This window comes from Perkinsus marinus, assembly GCF_000006405.1.
Source record: "Perkinsus marinus ATCC 50983 genomic scaffold scf_1104296976014, whole genome shotgun sequence".
Classification (NCBI taxonomy): domain Eukaryota; phylum Perkinsozoa; order Perkinsida; family Perkinsidae; genus Perkinsus; species Perkinsus marinus.
In genome coordinates, this window is record NW_003200561.1 from 47,114 (window position 1) to 64,600 (window position 17,487).

At 46.6% G+C, this 17,487-nt stretch overlaps 6 protein-coding genes across 8 annotated transcripts in view; 2 read left to right on the plus strand and 4 right to left on the minus strand.

Moving 5' to 3' along the window:
* Nucleotides 1-1,839: 1,839 nt before the first annotated feature.
* On the plus strand, nt 1,840-3,896 carry Pmar_PMAR007470 (mitogen-activated protein kinase 2, putative; the record flags this gene model as incomplete). Its single annotated transcript, XM_002764858.1, has 14 exons — nt 1,840-1,902; nt 1,953-2,031; nt 2,077-2,164; nt 2,214-2,292; nt 2,338-2,411; nt 2,456-2,551; nt 2,755-2,859; nt 2,906-2,968; nt 3,031-3,128; nt 3,176-3,230; nt 3,276-3,354; nt 3,399-3,514; nt 3,678-3,803; nt 3,857-3,896. 14 exons carry the CDS (start codon nt 1,840-1,842, stop codon nt 3,894-3,896), a joined length of 1,161 nt encoding a protein of 386 aa, XP_002764904.1.
* A 2,688-nt stretch (nt 3,897-6,584) lies between these two features.
* Nucleotides 6,585-7,336, minus strand: Pmar_PMAR007471 (hypothetical protein; the record flags this gene model as incomplete). The annotated part of the gene is made up of 3 exons (XM_002764859.1): nt 6,585-6,710; nt 6,802-7,159; nt 7,227-7,336. The coding sequence occupies 3 exons, from the start codon at nt 7,334-7,336 to the stop codon at nt 6,585-6,587; spliced, it is 594 nt and encodes a 197-aa protein (XP_002764905.1).
* A 794-nt stretch (nt 7,337-8,130) lies between these two features.
* Pmar_PMAR007472 (hypothetical protein) lies at nt 8,131-8,453 on the minus strand (the record flags this gene model as incomplete). Its single annotated transcript, XM_002764860.1, has 2 exons — nt 8,131-8,139; nt 8,304-8,453. The coding sequence occupies 2 exons, from the start codon at nt 8,451-8,453 to the stop codon at nt 8,131-8,133; spliced, it is 159 nt and encodes a 52-aa protein (XP_002764906.1).
* Nucleotides 8,454-12,078: 3,625 nt separating this feature from the next.
* On the minus strand, nt 12,079-12,558 carry Pmar_PMAR007473 (hypothetical protein; the record flags this gene model as incomplete). Its single annotated transcript, XM_002764861.1, has 1 exon — nt 12,079-12,558. The coding sequence occupies one exon, from the start codon at nt 12,556-12,558 to the stop codon at nt 12,079-12,081; it is 480 nt and encodes a 159-aa protein (XP_002764907.1).
* A 905-nt stretch (nt 12,559-13,463) lies between these two features.
* On the minus strand, nt 13,464-14,204 carry Pmar_PMAR007474 (hypothetical protein; the record flags this gene model as incomplete). The annotated part of the gene is made up of 3 exons (XM_002764862.1): nt 13,464-13,818; nt 13,864-14,022; nt 14,155-14,204. The coding sequence occupies 3 exons, from the start codon at nt 14,202-14,204 to the stop codon at nt 13,464-13,466; spliced, it is 564 nt and encodes a 187-aa protein (XP_002764908.1).
* Nucleotides 14,205-15,188: 984 nt separating this feature from the next.
* The window catches only part of Pmar_PMAR007475 (proteasome subunit alpha type, putative), a 3,327-nt gene continuing 1,028 nt past the window's right edge, over nt 15,189-17,487 (plus strand). The window contains exons 1-8 of one of the 3 annotated variants that reach the window (XM_002764864.1): nt 15,189-15,272; nt 15,326-15,436; nt 15,673-15,745; nt 15,794-15,917; nt 15,965-16,028; nt 16,076-16,146; nt 16,194-16,375; nt 16,424-16,510. In XM_002764864.1, the coding sequence (XP_002764910.1) occupies nt 15,211-15,272; nt 15,326-15,436; nt 15,673-15,745; nt 15,794-15,917; nt 15,965-16,028; nt 16,076-16,146; nt 16,194-16,375; nt 16,424-16,480 (744 nt within the window). In that variant the 5' untranslated portion in view covers nt 15,189-15,210 and the 3' untranslated portion in view covers nt 16,481-16,510. Of the gene's footprint in view, nt 15,273-15,325; nt 15,437-15,672; nt 15,746-15,793; nt 15,918-15,964; nt 16,029-16,075; nt 16,147-16,193; nt 16,376-16,423; nt 16,511-17,487 lie in introns of those variants that run through there. The other 2 variants (XM_002764865.1, XM_002764863.1) reach the window with 2 other exon arrangements.

Consider the following 17,487-nt stretch of genomic DNA (forward strand, 5'->3'; position numbering starts at 1 on the left):
GGACTACACCACCACACTAATTTCAATTTTGACGACTTCTGGGTATCACTTTCGTTGTCAGCGAGGCTGACTTCGACCAAGTCGGATAAGCCATAACGCCATAGCGCGGCATGGCTGTTGCCGTCTTCTGAGGGCGGAAAGTCTTGTGAATCAAAGTGCGTGTCTTGGATTGTCATGAAGATTGTAACGTAAAGGCCGACCTCGATGTGGCATATCTGCCCCGAGCAAATCGGTCATGCCATCATCAAAAATGATTGTACTAAGGCATATCTAGGAGCTATGGCATAGGTGCCTTTCGGAAGGATTTATTGCACTGAGGCGTATCTTAAGGTTATGGCATAAGCGCCCCGTCCGATGGAATCACTTGTACTGAACCTATCTCAAGGGTATGAGATAGGTGGCCCGCCCGGTGGAATTGATTGTAGTGAGGCGTATTTGGAGGTTATAGCATAACTGCCCCGCCCAAAGGAATCGATTATACTAGGGCATATCTTAAACTTATAGCATAGGAGCGCCGGCGATAGAATTGATTGTACTAAGGCATATCTTAAGGTTATGGCATAGGTGCCCCGCTCGAATGAATCGACTATGCTAAAGCATATCTTGAGGTTATGGCATAGGTGCCCCGCTCGATTGAATCTGTTGTACTAAAGAATATCTTGAGGTTATGGCATAGGTGCCCCGCCCGATGGCATTGATTGTACTGAGGCACATCTTAAGGTTATGGCAAAGGTGCCTCGCCCGATGGAATTGCTTATACTAAGGCATACCTGCAGGCTATGGCATAGGTGCCCCACGCAATGGAATCGAATTTATAAAGGCACATCTTAAGACTATGGCATAGATGCCCCGCCCGATGGAACTGATTTCACTAAAAGCAAACTAGAGCTTTAAAATGTACGTAAGTTTCACTCCATAATTCCCAACATCATGCTCCTGACTCACCAAGGCGATAGGACCACTCAGACAAGGACGACTCTACCATAACCCTACTACCCTTCCTTCCCTTCCCCTTCCCTTTGCCCTTCCCCTTTCCTTTGCCCTTCCCTTTTCCTCCCTTGCTATGCCTCCGTAGTGTAGTAGAAGGCTGCTCTGTCGTGGTCATGGAATGATAAAGACTGTCTTAACCCCTCGAAGTCCACCTCCACACTGCCATGCACAACACCCTTATTGGGAAATAAACTGGTTATGAGCACACCATGCAGCACTATTGTCGTCCACTTCTATATAAGTCAAGCCGATACCGAATCCGACACATCACCGTGGCATACCGCTCCATGACAACATCTTTCCCACTCAATTTACATCACTTTATCGTGACGGCTTATCGCTCGTGACTAGTTTATCAATTTTTGCGTAAGACCCTTGCATAACCCGCGGGGGGAGCGGTTGTTATCAGTCTGAACAGCGACCATTCTGTATATTTCCCTTGCGCTCTGATCTCTTTCAGCTGTCCCCAAGAGCATCACGGTGATGCCATCACCGCTCAGCAGCCCTTTGGATAGTAAAGTGCCGGCACAGCATGGTCTTGCTTGTGAAATTCACGAGCAAGCTCACTGCTCCCATCGCTGATCATAACTGCATTAGATGATGATGAGAAAACCGCGTGACAATGAGGTCCTACCATAGAGGTGCCATAAATTGGAAAATGCAGAAAAAATCTCAGGATCGCGGCGGAGCGAAGCACGTGATCGCAGCGGGAGTTCCAAATGTATCTATCATCTTGCGCTCTTCTATAGTTCTCTGCCGTAGTACCGTCCATTCGACGCACACTGTAAGAAGCACACGAGTCGTTCTCAGCTCTTCGTTTGTTGCTTGACTTCCCGCCCTTTGCCAGTCATGGAGATGACTTATCTTGAAGGAATGAAACAGGTTCATATTGACGGGAAAACCAGTTACACTGTACGACCCATCCCCCGTAGTCTTCATCATACCAACGATCGGTTTTTTAGGTTCCAAGGCATATGGAATTCATCCGTAAGGTGGGTTCAGGTGCCTATGGAACGGTAGCGAGCTTCAGCGATGGAAGAGGTATGCCCTGCAGTGTTGGTCAGATTGTCAGAGTCTTTGTGTTAGATCACAAGGTTGCTGTGAAGAAAGTACAAAATGCCTTTGATGATCTAATTGATGCGAAACGCATCCTGAGAGAGATAAAACTATTGAGGTAAACTCCTGTAACGGCTGTGTGTGGTGCTGAGGTTGCCTACTATCAGGACTTTTGACCATGATAACATTGTGCGTATTCTGGATATGTATCCGCCACAGAGCCCTGATTTCGAAGATATCTATATTGTAGAGTACACCTTCTCTCTTCCCGACTGGTATATAGGGTTTTAGGTGACGGACCTGATGGAAACGGATCTACATCGTGTTATATACTCAAAACAAAGCCTTACGGATGAGCATTATCAGTAGGGACGGCGACGACGACCGTATCGCACTAATATTCACTCAGATACTTCATCTATCAAATGTTGAGGGGACTGAAGTACCTTCATTCTGCCAACGTCATTCATAGAGACCTCAAGCCAAGCAATATTCTAGTCAATAAGTAAGGTTTTAGGAGATTACACCGAACCACACAAGAGTCGCTTGTTGTTCACCTCACGGCTTCATGTTGTGAGGCTGGATTTTTACATATACTCATCGGAAATCCCAATAACCTTGGGTATACTTTCATTTTAATATCGAATTGTAAAGCATAATCTATTTTCAGTTTCCTCAGCGATTACTAACCAAACGTAGTCGTTTTAGGAACTGCGATCTGAAGATTTGTGATTTTGGTCTGGCCCGAGGTTTCTCCCATGGTTGTGACGAGGGTAGCCTGGATTCGAACCTCACTGACTATGTTGTAACAAGGTAAGCAATGAGGTTACTACTGTGTTGAACCATTTTCGTGTTTTAGGTGGTATCGGGCTCCAGAGGTCGTCCTGCTAGCTTCTGAGTATACAAAAGCGATCGATGTGTGGTAAGAAGGTTCATCACTTAGAAAGACGAAGAAACGTGACATGGGTTGTTTCGTGTCTTCAGGGCAGTCGGGTGCATCTTATGTGAGCTGATAGGGAGAAGAGCTCTCTTTACGGGTAAGGACCATCTTGACCAGATCAAGAAAATAATAGAAGTCTCTGGTGAGGACCCCACCTGCCGTACTGCATGCCCCTGAATGCCATACTAGGTACGCCCACTGAAGAGGAGCTGCACTGGTTACCCCCTGATGGCCCGGCTAGACGGTGAGAATGTATAGGCTCTATATTGGGTATATTATTTTCCTCAAGGTTCATAAGGAAATGCCCTCAATCTTGCGGTAAAGCTATGGGCGAACTCTATCCCCATGCGAACCCTCTAGCTCTGGATGTAAGCGGGAGTGATATTATTGTGTGGTTAGTGGTTTACTGTAGTTGGTGAATTTGATGTTACGATTCGACCCGACTAGACGTATATCTGTGGACCAATCTTTGAAGCATCCTTATCTTGAAGGATATCATAGCCCTGATGACGAACCAGAGGCTGAGAGGTACGTGAGGGTAACGCCATGCTCCTGTGAAATCACTTGGAATTTTGTCATTCTCGTTGGAATTCGCTGACTGTAGTACTCCTCTATCCTGAGTCGTGAATGTGATGAGGAAATTGGTGAGATTGGAAATCGACTATTTGAAAATCACTGTTCCCCTGTCTAGGCCAGTGGATTGGTCATTTGACAACTTCAAACCCACCAAGAGACTCTTGCAGAATTATGTCTACTGCGAATGTGCTCGTTTCCATCCCGGCCTGATCCAGAGAGACGCTGGTTTATTCGCACGAAGGTAAGCTCGGAAGCGGCTGAGAGGAGTTCGTCGAAGAGGTGTGTGTGCCTTAGGGGACTAGATGTAGCATTACGCGAATATGGCCTATTGTGAAACACGAGAGATTACTTCTAAGACTCTATCAAACGAATCCTATCACTACTGCTATTCATTTTTTACCGTCATTGTTATGTTAGTATCAGAAAAACTGTAGTACGTGTGTAGGGATAAGGTGAAGAAGATGGCAGTCATTCGAGTGGAATCTTCGCTATTGCGATGTCTGCTGCATTGATAATATGAATTTATATATGTTATTATGCGATGCATTTTGAGTTATGGCAGTTTGATCGATTGAAGTCAACGTTTATCCCACTACACGACACACAGCACTCCTACTACAACAAGAAATACTCGTACACTTATAGCGATGGCAGTATGCAGTAGTGTTGTTTGTTTACTGTATTATTATTAGAACTAACGACCGGGTGGTAGCATACCGGCAGAGATGTTCCCCTTGATGATTTTACGAATGACGAATTACCCGGTTCCCTTCCGGAAGCCCTCGGCCAATATAATGGAGCCAGCCTCATACGTAACGTGAGCTGCCACACTTACATCGCCAGGGTGTACGGGAGGTTGAAGAAATGAATGACAAATAACTGAGTCGAACGTATGATGTAACCCAACATCCTGAGTGAGCTTTGGAGCATAGCTAATAGCGCTAAGTATTGCGTTGACACAACGTACCTGCCCTCTGACACACGCCGGAGGTCTTCGCTGAGTAAACTGGTTAAACAAGTTGATCTTGATAAGAGCACATGACGAAATTACTAAGACAAACGGGTCGTTAATTTCTGTCCCCACGATCAAGGAAAATTGGGGAGATGGTCGAGTTAGGGTTACTGAAAATCTATAGCGAAAGCCTAAGGGCACTAGTGACACCAAGATAAACCTCTTCTTATCGCTGTACGATACTATTCTGTCTACAGGAGATTGATGGATTCTCGAGTGAGTGCGTGCGTTACGGAAATATTCTGTTTATTTACGAAGCGTAGGAGACCAGCAGATAAATCAAACGACTCTTCTATATGCCGAGGTTTCCGCAAAAAACGAAGAACGCATATCGGTTATGAGAACAGCTCGACGAGATATCGACAAGAACCTTTGATGACGGAAAATGTACAATCCTGGGATCGAACCGGGAACCTAGGTCAAATTCATTGAAGTCACGAAGGCCTAGTATATTATAATGCAACGTAGGGAGTAGTTTTCGCTCATGTAAGGACTACATTGGCGACAGTATGACAACCGTGTTCCCAATGACGTGTAGAGTATTTAACATGACCGCGCCATGTATTCATAGTCGAGTGGAAGCAGTATTCCATACATTCGTGGAACAGAGATCCTCAAAGGAAATGATAAAAGGGCTCTCCTGCTTGTAGCAACATCACGTCCATCAGCGGTTCAGACAACTGCTGCCTCATTCACTGCCCTCGGGTCCCCCTTCCCAACATGCCTAGCGCTGGGTATGGGGTCGTATCAGGAACTTAGGATTAGGCTTTCCTCGATTTCCATCACCAAGAATCTTCAATGAGACCTCAACAACTTGAGAGACGCTGCGGTCCCGTGGCTGTCGAGTTCTCCGTTTACGTGTGTGTTAACTTCTGGAGAGGAGCTCCGATGACTTGTGATATCTTAATGATCAAACTCAGCATTAAATATCTCGTTCTTTTATCGTATTGCTTATTCATTGACTACATGATGATAGTTGCCTACACTTGTTGTATCCCGAACTGATACTAAAAGTGATACTACAACTGATACTACAAGTTGTATTCCGAAATCACAACAACAAGATGATAATGCCACATGGTGAGGAGTGGATGCTGCCAGGAGGGAATGATATGGCCTGGTCTGCCTGTCAGCTGGTTCTGGTCCAAGCGTTCAGATTAACTGAGTAACGCAACATCAACGGCCTAGCATATCCGCATCAAGTCTAACTAGGCCGGCGCCAGCGTTTGGTTCTAAAGTGAGCACAATTTGGTTCACAAATTTGGTGAAAGCGTTTGGTTCACAATAACAAAGTTTCAAATACTGAACACAATAGCCTTACTAGGCACAGATAACAGACATCACAATGAACAACAACATGTACATCTAATAGGGTTGATGGAATGAGTCGTTCACTAAGATGGCGGGATACGGGTTTTAGTGGCCTTTAGTTTCTCCTCCAACTGCTCAACTGAGCAGCTCAGGCACTTCCTCGAGCGGGACTATCCCCCAGGGGACTTCGTACTCTTTCACGATCTGAAAAGGGAGTGGTAGATGCCCATCCTACTATTGAGGCCCCCCTTCTTGGCCCTACCTCTCTTTCTTCTGCGATTCGTCCCAGCAGCACAAACCAATTTGCCAATGGGGAATTTTTCTCCACGGTAAATTTGTAAGTGCCATTTCTGACCTCCTTCTTCTTGATATCTCCCAAGACCAAGTTCGGTACTGGAGAGGACTGGCCTTGTTTTTTCCCCGTGTATCGTCGAGCAGCGAGCAAATAATCGTACAAGGCGATTCGGCAGAGCTCTTCAGTAGATGTCAATCCAATGCCTGATTGTTGAGATGATTCGAGAAAGTCGTCTTTGATGTCCTTCCATATCTTGGGTATGTCGTATAATTTGTGCCTGGATAAAAGAGATATTATTCTCTTTGAAATAGCCAGAACTTATGATCGCTTTAGTTCTCTCGAACGGTTCTGTGACAATACGAACAGACGACAGCACACAGCGATTTGATTGGACTCCGCAAGGTTTACTTGGGAGTGCTTAAGCCCTGTATTCGGAAGTTCTTTTGCAATTTAAGTGTGTGGCTGGAGGGATTCGAATCCGCCATAACGGCCGCCTCGCCTTCAATGCTGAGGCTACAAAGCGGCAAGACCTGAAACACGATACCCATGTGTACGACGTTTTTCATCGACATGATGATTAGGAGGAACGTCACGGAAGACCACAGAGCTCGTCGAGATTACGTCGTTTCCTCGACGGTAAATGCGGATCTTATCGGCACCGGACTTGACGCTGGCATGCATGTTGTTGATGAGCACATCAGCAGTCACGGAGGTGTTCTCCACTACGTATAGGGATGGATCTTCCTGGTATCCTAGTGCTTTCCACGACCCATCTCGAGAGTCTATTTCTATCTGTTTCTGTATCAACGAAACTAGTTTCCCATATTCTTCGTCGCCTGCCTCAGTGTAGGTGAACTGTGCAGACTGCTGGACCATCTCAACCAATCGAGCATGACAGGTGCCCGGGAATCTCCTCTCGAGGGCATTGTTCTCATCGGTTCGAGGGACTTTGTAAAGTCGCATATCCGTGCTCACATCCCTGAAAAGAAATAAGTCTAAGTCCTCCTAGCATCTTGTCATAGAATGAAGTCGTAGCTTTTTCTTACGGGTACATCGCACAACCAGCTTCGGAAAGACGATCGGCAAAATAAGCAGTGCGTCGTTCATCGTTTGTTATGGCCATCTCATAGTATGCATATGCATCAAGCGAGCCCATAATGAGCGGCTTTATCCTAATACTGCATTGGAAGTCCTGAAGGTATGAAAGACTCTCGCAAGAGGATCTCCGCAGTAAAATTTTCTCCACTGACATTCATTGAGTGTGCTGTCGTTTTCAGATCTTGAAATTCAAGAAACTGCTCATGTTATTACTAATATAAAAAGATTGTTCAATTCAACTGAAGGATCAGATGAGGCCGAGAATAGACTGCGAATGTCGAGAGCAGAGACCAGTATTATTGACTCACCGCTTGTTGGCAATATCCTTTTTCTGCGTCAGCTGCAAATCGCCGGCGAATCTCCGTGTGTAGCCTCCCTAGTGCTTCTGCCCATTTAGTGAGGGCCCTTCCATCGACGTTCCTATCGTCCCCTTCGTGAAGGGCAAGCAGAGTTTTCTCAGTCTGCAACCTTGTATCGGTTCGAGTGTAGCTGCCCACAGTTAGAGACAACCCTAATTCCACGTGCTTTTGCATCTCTCTTTCGCAGACTCCGAACAGGTCGTCCCCTATCTCGTTTGTCGTGTCCGAGATATCCCCTAGATCGAGCTTCGATGTTGGATATAAACTAAGCCTGATTCAGAAATCGCATTAGCCGACGTGCAGATTATTGTCAATGATTATCGAGGAGTGTGGTATTCTCACGTTCCATCGCTGATCATTTCCATCCGTTTTCTGTGAACGTCATACTTCAGAGTATAATGAGGGTATAACCGGTGGTGGTATGCGTCATAATTTTCAGATCGGTATGTGTAGTCCAATTTGCATTCGATAGGATCAAACGTCTGAAAGGATACTACTGTAACTATCTCAATACAAATATCACCAACAACTCATAGTGATAGATGACTAATATACCCACACTGTGATTTCACTATTAATGTCTGTAGATTTAATAAGTAGAATTGATTATTCCTCTAAGAGGAATCCTCTTGTTATGGTATACTTGCGATAAGGCCAATTACTTACCACTTTGACTTCATCCCATTCGTCATCCATGTCTACTTTTTGATTTTTCTCGAACATATGATTGAGCAAGGCCTCAACACGGCCGTCCCTGACGCCAAACTCAAAGAGGTTCTTCTCTTTCTTCGCGTTATCCACTGCACGCGTGAGCATGCTCGTCTCGTCGGTTCTACGTCCCTTAACCTCCAAACTGCTTGCGGTTGATCCCGTAAGAGACTGTTCTTTTGCCGTTCTTCTTATGAGTGATAGTATCGCCTCTTTGCAACTTTTAGGTTTTCGGGAATGGTCATCGAGAGATCGTGTAAGTAAGAACCCAGCCGATTTAATCAATCTCCACCTACAAGAGTGATCGATTATCGATGCTCTCCATCTATGATACGCTTGATCAAGTTATCAAACTATCATTCCATTCCGTCGCATTCTGGTGTGAAATTACGGCCACGCCGCGAATGTAGGGTCTCACTCGTTCTTTCTGAACACCTGTACGCCCGTCAAATCGCTGGTTAGTTCTACGTAGTAGAAGTCTCTTCCCGGCGCGGCGTATCGCAGAGAGCATTTATCTTTGGGGCCTCTTGATGGATTGACCTGATCATTTGACAACTCGTCGAGGCTTAGTTCGAGTCTCGCCTGAAATTTGGGATACTCGTTATATGGGATGCACTGAGATATGAGCCCAAATTTTACCTTCTTCCCTCGATGGAAAAGAGCCTGAAGAGTGAAATCGATGATGGACTCGGGTAACTCGAGAATCGGTTACGCTTACCTTCAGAGTCTCCAGCCCGGAACTTAACGAAGTGATGCTGAGAAGGACGAGGAAGGAATGCATATTCTGGGAAAACTCCTCCTGCAGATGTTTGTAGGTGAGAGGATCCAGCTCGAGTCCGCTCGATATGTTGACCATCAAGTACTGGCCACTACAGAACGACCAAGGTAGGAGAGCCCGATAACGGCGTCAGTCTAGATGTATTCGCGTTTCAGGGGGCTCGCAGTTTGAATGCAACGCTTATGGCCAACAGAAGACGTCTAAAAGGTCGCTGCCCTCCTCCCATCTAACAACACAACTCAGTGGGTACATGGTCGCTAACAAGGACAACGAACTAGAGTCTTCTGGTGAGTCGGCAAAGGGTCGCGGCAATCGTTTGGCTTCGAACGGTCTTCGAGCAAGAGAGTAGAGACGTTGAACTTGAGCAGTGATCGCACGTTGAAACTGCGATATTCACGATACTCTTAGTCCTCCCAACTTCTCGGGTTTTCCGCTCTAAAATGGGCTAGAATCCTCTGCTTGACATCCATGATCTCGGCGACGGGCTCGCTATCCAAATCACTTAAGCCAGGATGATGAAGTTCGCATCTTCCCATTTCGGGAGAGACTCCCATGCACACTCGACGCTCATTAATTTTGCTCTGTATAGAGCTATTCCCGATATGGGTCTGCTGGAAGCCTTTCCACGTTCGATGAGGGATCTGCGACAGCTGTCAGCCGGTCCCTCCTCGTCGGGTGATGACTGTGTGGGATCCCATGGGAATATTGCATGCGTCTTGGGTCAACCTCAGAGGTTACACAACATAAAGCTCAGTCATTACGTTCCGTTTCACGGTAGCATTCCCATGCTAAAGATTAATACAAGACATCGATCATCCGATTGACAACACAACATCACCAAGGAGAACAGCTCCAGATAATCGTTATCATTCCATGTAGAGAGGTGATCTTCAGCTTAGCCTTCCTTCCTGTGTGCGGGCCCATAATATTCCGGATCCTGCCGGAGTGATGGCGGATCGGGTGGGGTGAAAGTATTGACCAGAGACTCTGTGGTCAATACTTCCTGCACTGAGCCGGAACAGGAAATGTATCACAGATCTCAAGGAGTATCCAGAGATGAACCTCCTCGAGCAGAGCTTCCAATCTGGATTACCATTGAATGAGGATATCAGTATTCAGTGGCCTATCGTTTCCAGTGGGTGAGAGACCTACTCCCTACGGATGAGTTTTTCCTTTCTGCCGAGCGAGCTCAAGATAATGCCTTTTTGTGCTGAAACAGAGGCAGTCTCTGAATAACTGAGAAAACACTGAATAGAAGTGAAGAAGGATGCCTATATAGCCGACGAAGGAAGCTTCTTATTTCCCCAGGCATTATGCCTACGTACAGTGTACGTCATACACCAACGGTCGAACCAACTACCGATGGACCTCGGCTTTCCATGGCCTGTTGGAGTTCTCTGTGGTTCTCCGTCCATGTAACACAGTGTTCTATGAATATTTCTATCATAACGAACAACATTTTCCTAGTCAGAGCTTGGGTTTCGGTTACGACAGAGTTCTGGCGGTTGTGACAGTGGCTCGATGCTCTCGATATTCTGCGGATTCCCATAGTGAACTCGCCGGGCTCGAAAACCAACTTCCCCTTATATGTGACAAAGCAAGAGAATGAGACGGACGATTGGACACCATTTTAGATAAATTGATTATACATCGCACATCTCTTGTTTGTAGTTAGAGGAATATTCGCGCCCGGATGTGTACCTGCCATAAACGCTGCTATGTATATGGCATGCCTGATTAGATGTAGAACATGCTAGCTCTTCTTAATTTCCGCCAATGCACTTGGTCGGGGTATAGCATAATCTCCCTCCCTGACAGCAGACAGGCACACTCCAACCAAGAATCGTGATTTGCAATGATTTTAAGTATATCACCGATTGCGATATTCAACCAGAAACTCATCACCCAAAAGACTCAACCCTTACTCATCAGACGAAAGCTCCTCCGCGGCTTTCGCTACCATAATGAGAAGCTTCCCCAGTGCAGATGTCTCCGATACGTAGTAATGTCCATCCTTGCCTATGGTCACACCATGTGGATCGATGAAACCGGGATTATTCTTCGCTATGTATTTTTGAACGCCAGGGAGTAATCGTGAGGTCTCGAGATAGTAGACAAATGCCAGCTTGCAGAGGCCCGCCGTATCTCTCCCATTCGGCGATCCATAGCCCATCAAGTCAGATTCAATGCTCTCCGTTGTTGCAGTAGAAACGTGGTTCGATTCCCAGTGAGCATACCACTTGACCGATTTAAATTGTTCCTCTAATTCTTTAGTTTTCACGATGATGTGCCTGCGACGTGGCTCCTTCATGATGTGATGAACTTACGGATACAACGACCTACCTTTGGAAGGACACGAAAGCTATTCTGAACGACCGGTCGAGTCCCAGCCTATACTTTAGACCCTCCTTCGCCCTGGGGCCATCCAGTTGTAGCTCACACAGCGCATCAGTGGCGCTATGCGCGTCAGGATTCTGTCAGGATTCACTAGAGGATACGATAGATGTAACTCACTACTCGACGTACCATTGCGCTCTTCCTTGCGAGGTTTTTGAACACCACCTGTTCTCCGACAAAACGATGGGCGAGAGAAACGATAACATCTCTGGTTAGAAGAGCTTTTGGGAGTCGAAATACGGTCGGTGAAGGCGATTTCCAATCCAACAGTTCCCAGTCATGCTCGGCCTCGTTGAGCAGCTGCTGAAGGTTGAAGCTTGCCAACTCGTCATAAAGCGTGTGAGTTCTCCTCAGTAACGACTTTACGAGGGAGTCCCATGATTCCAACAAAACTGCAGTCAGCTTCTCTTTGCAGGACGCTGCCGTTGACTTCAGCGTGGGATTTGATTTCAACTCCGGAATGCCCGAACTCAGAGCGATGTCGTATGACCTGAGATGAAGGAAAGCTATGCGAAACACAGAGAAATTCACAGTGCGCTTCCTAGACAGGGGAAGTTCTTACACAGCCTGCCGAAGTTCGGACTCGTCTGTGGGGAGAATTGCTGCAACAAGGTGAACCTCAGTATTCTCCATTATATCCAAATGAAGGATGACTTGAAAGGATGCGGCCTCCAAGACATCATGTATGGTGCACTGAATACCCTGCATAGGACAATACATTATGGATTCAGGCATTCTGATACGTTGTACTAGGTTTACTTCCTCAACGGGGTAACCAATTGTTGGTTTCTTATGAATCATTCTCGTGATGTGGTCATACCACGCCAGCAAGTACTTGGGTATGTCCCGAAGAGTTTGGATATCCAAAGCATCGTAGTCTTTCACCTTGGATTCATCAGAACTGCTCATGGCATTGAGAATGGCGAGAATCTTAGTGCTATGATCTGGAATAATTGGCGCGCTATCATGGCGCTGCTGGAGATATCCCTGTCTCAGGAGAGCCGACATCTGCGTTGGACAATCTCTTGTCGCAGGCATTTCGTATCTCCGGCCGAGCTCATCACAAACTTCCAGTTCAGGATGGAACCTCTCCGTGAAATATAGTCGCGTTCTAAAGTATGAGGCGCTCCGTTCAGATTAGTGCCGACAGGAAATGACACTTGGGCTCAATCGGGAATGCCAATCGCTCAGGGGTCAGCGGGTTGGTGGTTTTCTTACTTTCCATCACTGATCATGGTGAAACCTCGCCTGTCGTATCCCAAACGTAGGGGCGCTTTCAAATGGTATGGTGGACCCGATACCTTATAACTGAGCTCACAGTTCTCGATGTCGAACCCCTGAGAAAAATGAGGCTACCTACGGACTATATCATACGAGTGAAACTTTCAGAGAGTGTCATAGATGATCTTTGTACCTCGTGCAAATCGATGGTTGTTTCTTTTCCTTTCATGTCGTCGAAAGCATACTCAAGAGGCGGTATAGCGCATTCGTAGGCATGAAACTCAGTGGGACTCTCCCCTTTAGGGACCGTCCCAACTGGCTTCAGCAAATTGAGATCTTCCCGTTTAGACGAAACTGCTCCGCGCCTCGCATGGTAATCCCCGCAGCGCAGTCTCATTCTGCATTTCCTATTGACCAGGGAATCCTTCATATAGCTGCAAATGAACTTTCTCGAAATTTCCTCGCAAGTTGCATCAGGACCCACAACAACTTTATGATCATCGCCTGACGGGATGATCACGTAACTAAGACGACAGTAATAGTAAGAGAGTGCTTTCACGTTTGAGATGAAAGAATAGAGACATACTGGTTTTTCCGGAAACTTTTGATGTGGCCCGTGTCTGCATCGAAAACGATGCGGAAGTCCCCAGCGTTACCATTGCTATGGAGAACGCATTTTTGACGAGGGAACTGAACACCAAAGAAGGAAGATTGGGGTCCGTCTATTTCCGGATGTTGAGTCTCACTGCGCGGATGACTGATCTCTCTCCTGAGAGAACTTCATTGATCTCAGCATAAAGGTCCTCGATCATTGCACATATTCCTTGATAACTGGACATGTCGTATAGCTTGTAATGAGCATTGTAATGAGCCTCGCGGATCTGTTCTATTCGCGCTACCGCTACTTCAGGGGAGATTACACGTCCCGCACTGCACATCGTCAAGGTATGCTTTCCTCGATGTTGTCCTATATGGGCGCCCATCTTCAAGAGTCTTTCAAATGCTTGGAGACATGTCTTAGGCCTAGGGTCGAGTACAACAACATCAGGGTTCTCATGAATGGGCAGCTCGTTAGACCTAAGGACGGAACTAGCTCATAGTAGTGATCGATATGAGACTTACGTCCCGTATTGGAACGTGGTGATATGAGTACGATCTGCGGAGAGCTCTAGGTAGTAGGACATCAGCTCAGATGCCGTAGTCACTGTGTATGAGAAGGCACAGGTGTCGGGTTCGGGTTCATCGATCTGATTGTGTTGAGCATTGGAGATAGAGGCATCGCTGTAGACCTACAGAGGCTCTACGTTTCGATTTGGACCTCAATGACCTGCTCAGGGATTTCCGCAGTGATGAAGCGGCTCTCTGAATATGGAGTTGTTGTATCCCACATTTGGCTTCTGATAAGGAGCTTACCTTGATGCTGGACCCTCGAGCTTGATGTAAGCACCAGAGTAGCATTGCATGGTGTATGAGTAGACGACACATAAGGATAAAACTGCGAGACGGCATACTATCTACCCCTATTAACCATGATTCTGCAGGTTGAGCGTTGCGAAAAAAACTGGACTAGCTTCCTCATAGGGAGACCGTTCCGGAGATACGCGATATTGACGTAGGTGTATACCTGTAGCACGAGATTTCATGGGCAATATTCCAGTTGTATATACTAAGGAAAAATTAACTACCGGGCGTGCGCGAATTAGGGCGAGCGAGATTGAAGATGCTCTTTTGGTGCAAGTGCATCACACACTATTCTTCTGTTGTGGCGGTGCTGTGCAGTTCTGAGTGGTTCTAGGCGAGGGACTCTGTGAGAGAGAGAACCGCACAACTTAACTCAAGATCTCAGATAGGATAGATCTAGAGTGGCAGAGTAGAGAGCGATAGAGCGGTCCAGTGCGCGGTCCAGTTTCCTCAATGGTACTGTCGTCACAGGACAGTGCGGAGGTATTTGGCTGGACTGCTCTTAGATCCCGAGGTGAGTTAAAGCGAGTGCTGTGAGGAGTGTTCTATGCTAACTGGCTATGGAAGCAACAGTAGTGATGATGGTGTGGTATTGGTCAAATTGATCCATCTAATAGGGCAGTATCCCCTTATTATTGCGGAAGGTTGGTTTGTTTCGACCTCCCATACATTATCACAATAAGCATATCGCGATCTCAGTCCACCACAGACCGGTTCCTGCCAGATAAAGTTTTTGAAACGGGACTGTATCGTAACAATGTCATCGTGGGAGATGATGCTCGTGGAAGAGGAGGAGCAAACGAGTTGGACAAACGCTGTCGACGCTCCACCACTATTTGATATGTGATAGGAATGACTTCCATTTCACCACTCGAGATCGAGGGTCTTTGACTAGTAGGCGTTTGGAACGTTCGAGTCTGCCTATCTCTATCATGGCTTCCCTGTATGGTCGGTGATAGTAGTATCGTCGTCGTTTCGTAGTTTTTGCTACACTCACCTTGCTCGGTTATGTCGGGTTATGATCGCGCTATTACAGTGTTCTCGCCCGATGGTCATCTCTTCCAAGTTGAGTAAGTATCAGTATAAGAGTATTGTAAACTGAACTCTAGTTGGGCATTTCAAGATACGCGTTGGAGGCGGTAAGAAAGGGGACCACAGCGGTTGGGGTCCGAGGAAAGGACACTGCAGTGCTGGCTGTTGAAAGGAAGGCTATTCCTAAGCTACAAGATCCTAGGTATGGCCCTATCAGTGTTGGAATATATGTTTGGTTTCCTCACCTGAGCTCAGCAGTTTCCTCACTGACATGAAGGTTTACACACGAATTCTGATAGAAGTGTCCCAAAACCAACGAGTAACTTCAAAAATTTCCAAAATTCTTTTTATTTTATCACCAACACATGTAGCCGACTATGTGCATATTTTCCAACACTGGTTCCTATCGTCAAAAGGAAGCTATGTATACTACCTTAGGACGGTCCGGAAGATCCTCAGAATAGACCAACACGTGATGTTGGCTTTCGCTGGCCTTAACGCTGACGCAAGGGTGATAATGCGGGTTCATCGTCTACTCTGACTCGACATCTAAATACAGGTATTGGCCAATAAGGCTCGTGTGGAGTGTCAAAGCTACCGCCTCAATGTTGAGGACCAACCAACAGTGGACTATGTGGCTCGATACATTGCAGGAGTCCAACAGCAGTACACCTATAAGGGAGGTCATACACTATAATGGGAGGATGGTGCTTGTCATTGTACTATTCAGGCGCTCGTCCCTTCGGTATATCAACCTTGATAATCGGACAAAACGAGCAGAAGAAACCCCAGTTGTAAGCCTCCCTAGAAGATGTCATTCAAGTCGTTTTCCTGAACGCAGATACCAGACAGATCCATCTGGGTCATTCAACTCGTGGAAGGCTGCTGCTATTGGGAGGAACAGCAAGACTGGTAATATCCTCACTCACTACCGGCTGATTCAATGGGCTGTGCATCAGTGAGTGACTATCTCGAGAAGAACTACAAGGAGGACATGTCTGAACAGGAAACAATAGAAATGGCGGTCAGGGCTCTGCTAGAGGTCGTGGACTCTAGTGGGAAGAACGTCGAGGTTTGCCTTATGAAATCTGATGGAACTCTCGTTATGTTGGAGGAAACTGTCGTAGAGGACCTATGCAAGGTAGTTTTATCGTTATAGGTGGTGTTGGCTCACATCGCTTCTGATCAGTCTCTCGATGAGGGAATAGAAAAGGGCAGGACACAGGGCCAGCAACAGCGTGTGTGAGTAATACAGCAATACCACAATTTGTGAGCCCACTAGAAATGATAGTTTCTCACGCTTGTTCTTTCTATGTCGTGTTGGTTATTACCATCGGCGTTTAGTATTCCCAACATGGTAGGCGTCTCTCTCCGTGCACTCTGGCGGCTAGCACTTCTTCGCTTTGCCGTTGTAACGATGATAGTAAATCTCCCTTGCTCTCGCAAGTCAACACTATGCTCATCCCTGTTGATATTCTGGCCCGAGAGGACCCGATGGCGATGGACGCGGCGAGTGCTACGATTATTCTGGGTCTATTAGTATTAGGCTCAGCCTTGTTGCATAGACTATAGCTGCTATCTCTTGAATAGCACTAAAATTAAGCCCAACACTTTTTTTGAGATCGTGTACCATTCTAACCGGTACCGTCGCTGTGTGGCGTCAATCCTGTTGGGACAACCTGCCCGCAGGAGACATTTTCGATCACCACATTTTTGTATGGCATTGACTGTGGTATAGTTGGGGAAGGGCGCCACCCTTGCCATCCATAGGCGTCTTCCTTATTGCTGTGTTCGAGCACATGGGATAAGCTGTTGAGGCCATCACTGATTCGATGAGTTCGAGCGGTTGTCAATCTTATTAGAAGTAGTCTAACTTTATAGTTGAGGCTATCCGATGTGTTCTCCCACACACTCTGTGTACTTCCTAGGTAATTCATGATTCGCGAAAAATGGGAGGTCGATATGATGTGGAGCATGCCCGTTGAATACATGGTGGAAGTCTGATGCTGTACGCAACTTCGAATGCTCTAACAGTGTTAGAATGTCATACGAGGTCTCCTTTAAAGGGGACCACATGCCTTAGGATGGTTTTGTGTCTTGATCCCCGGGCCTTCATACTGTTGTGTTGTCTCCCGAGAGGAGGGTGGTGTAGTAGGGCAGAAGGACACCACGAGCCTAGGTGGTGCTCAATACCTGTCGCGACATCTCACATAACCACATGAGATTACCATCGATAGAGATGGGGTAACTCAG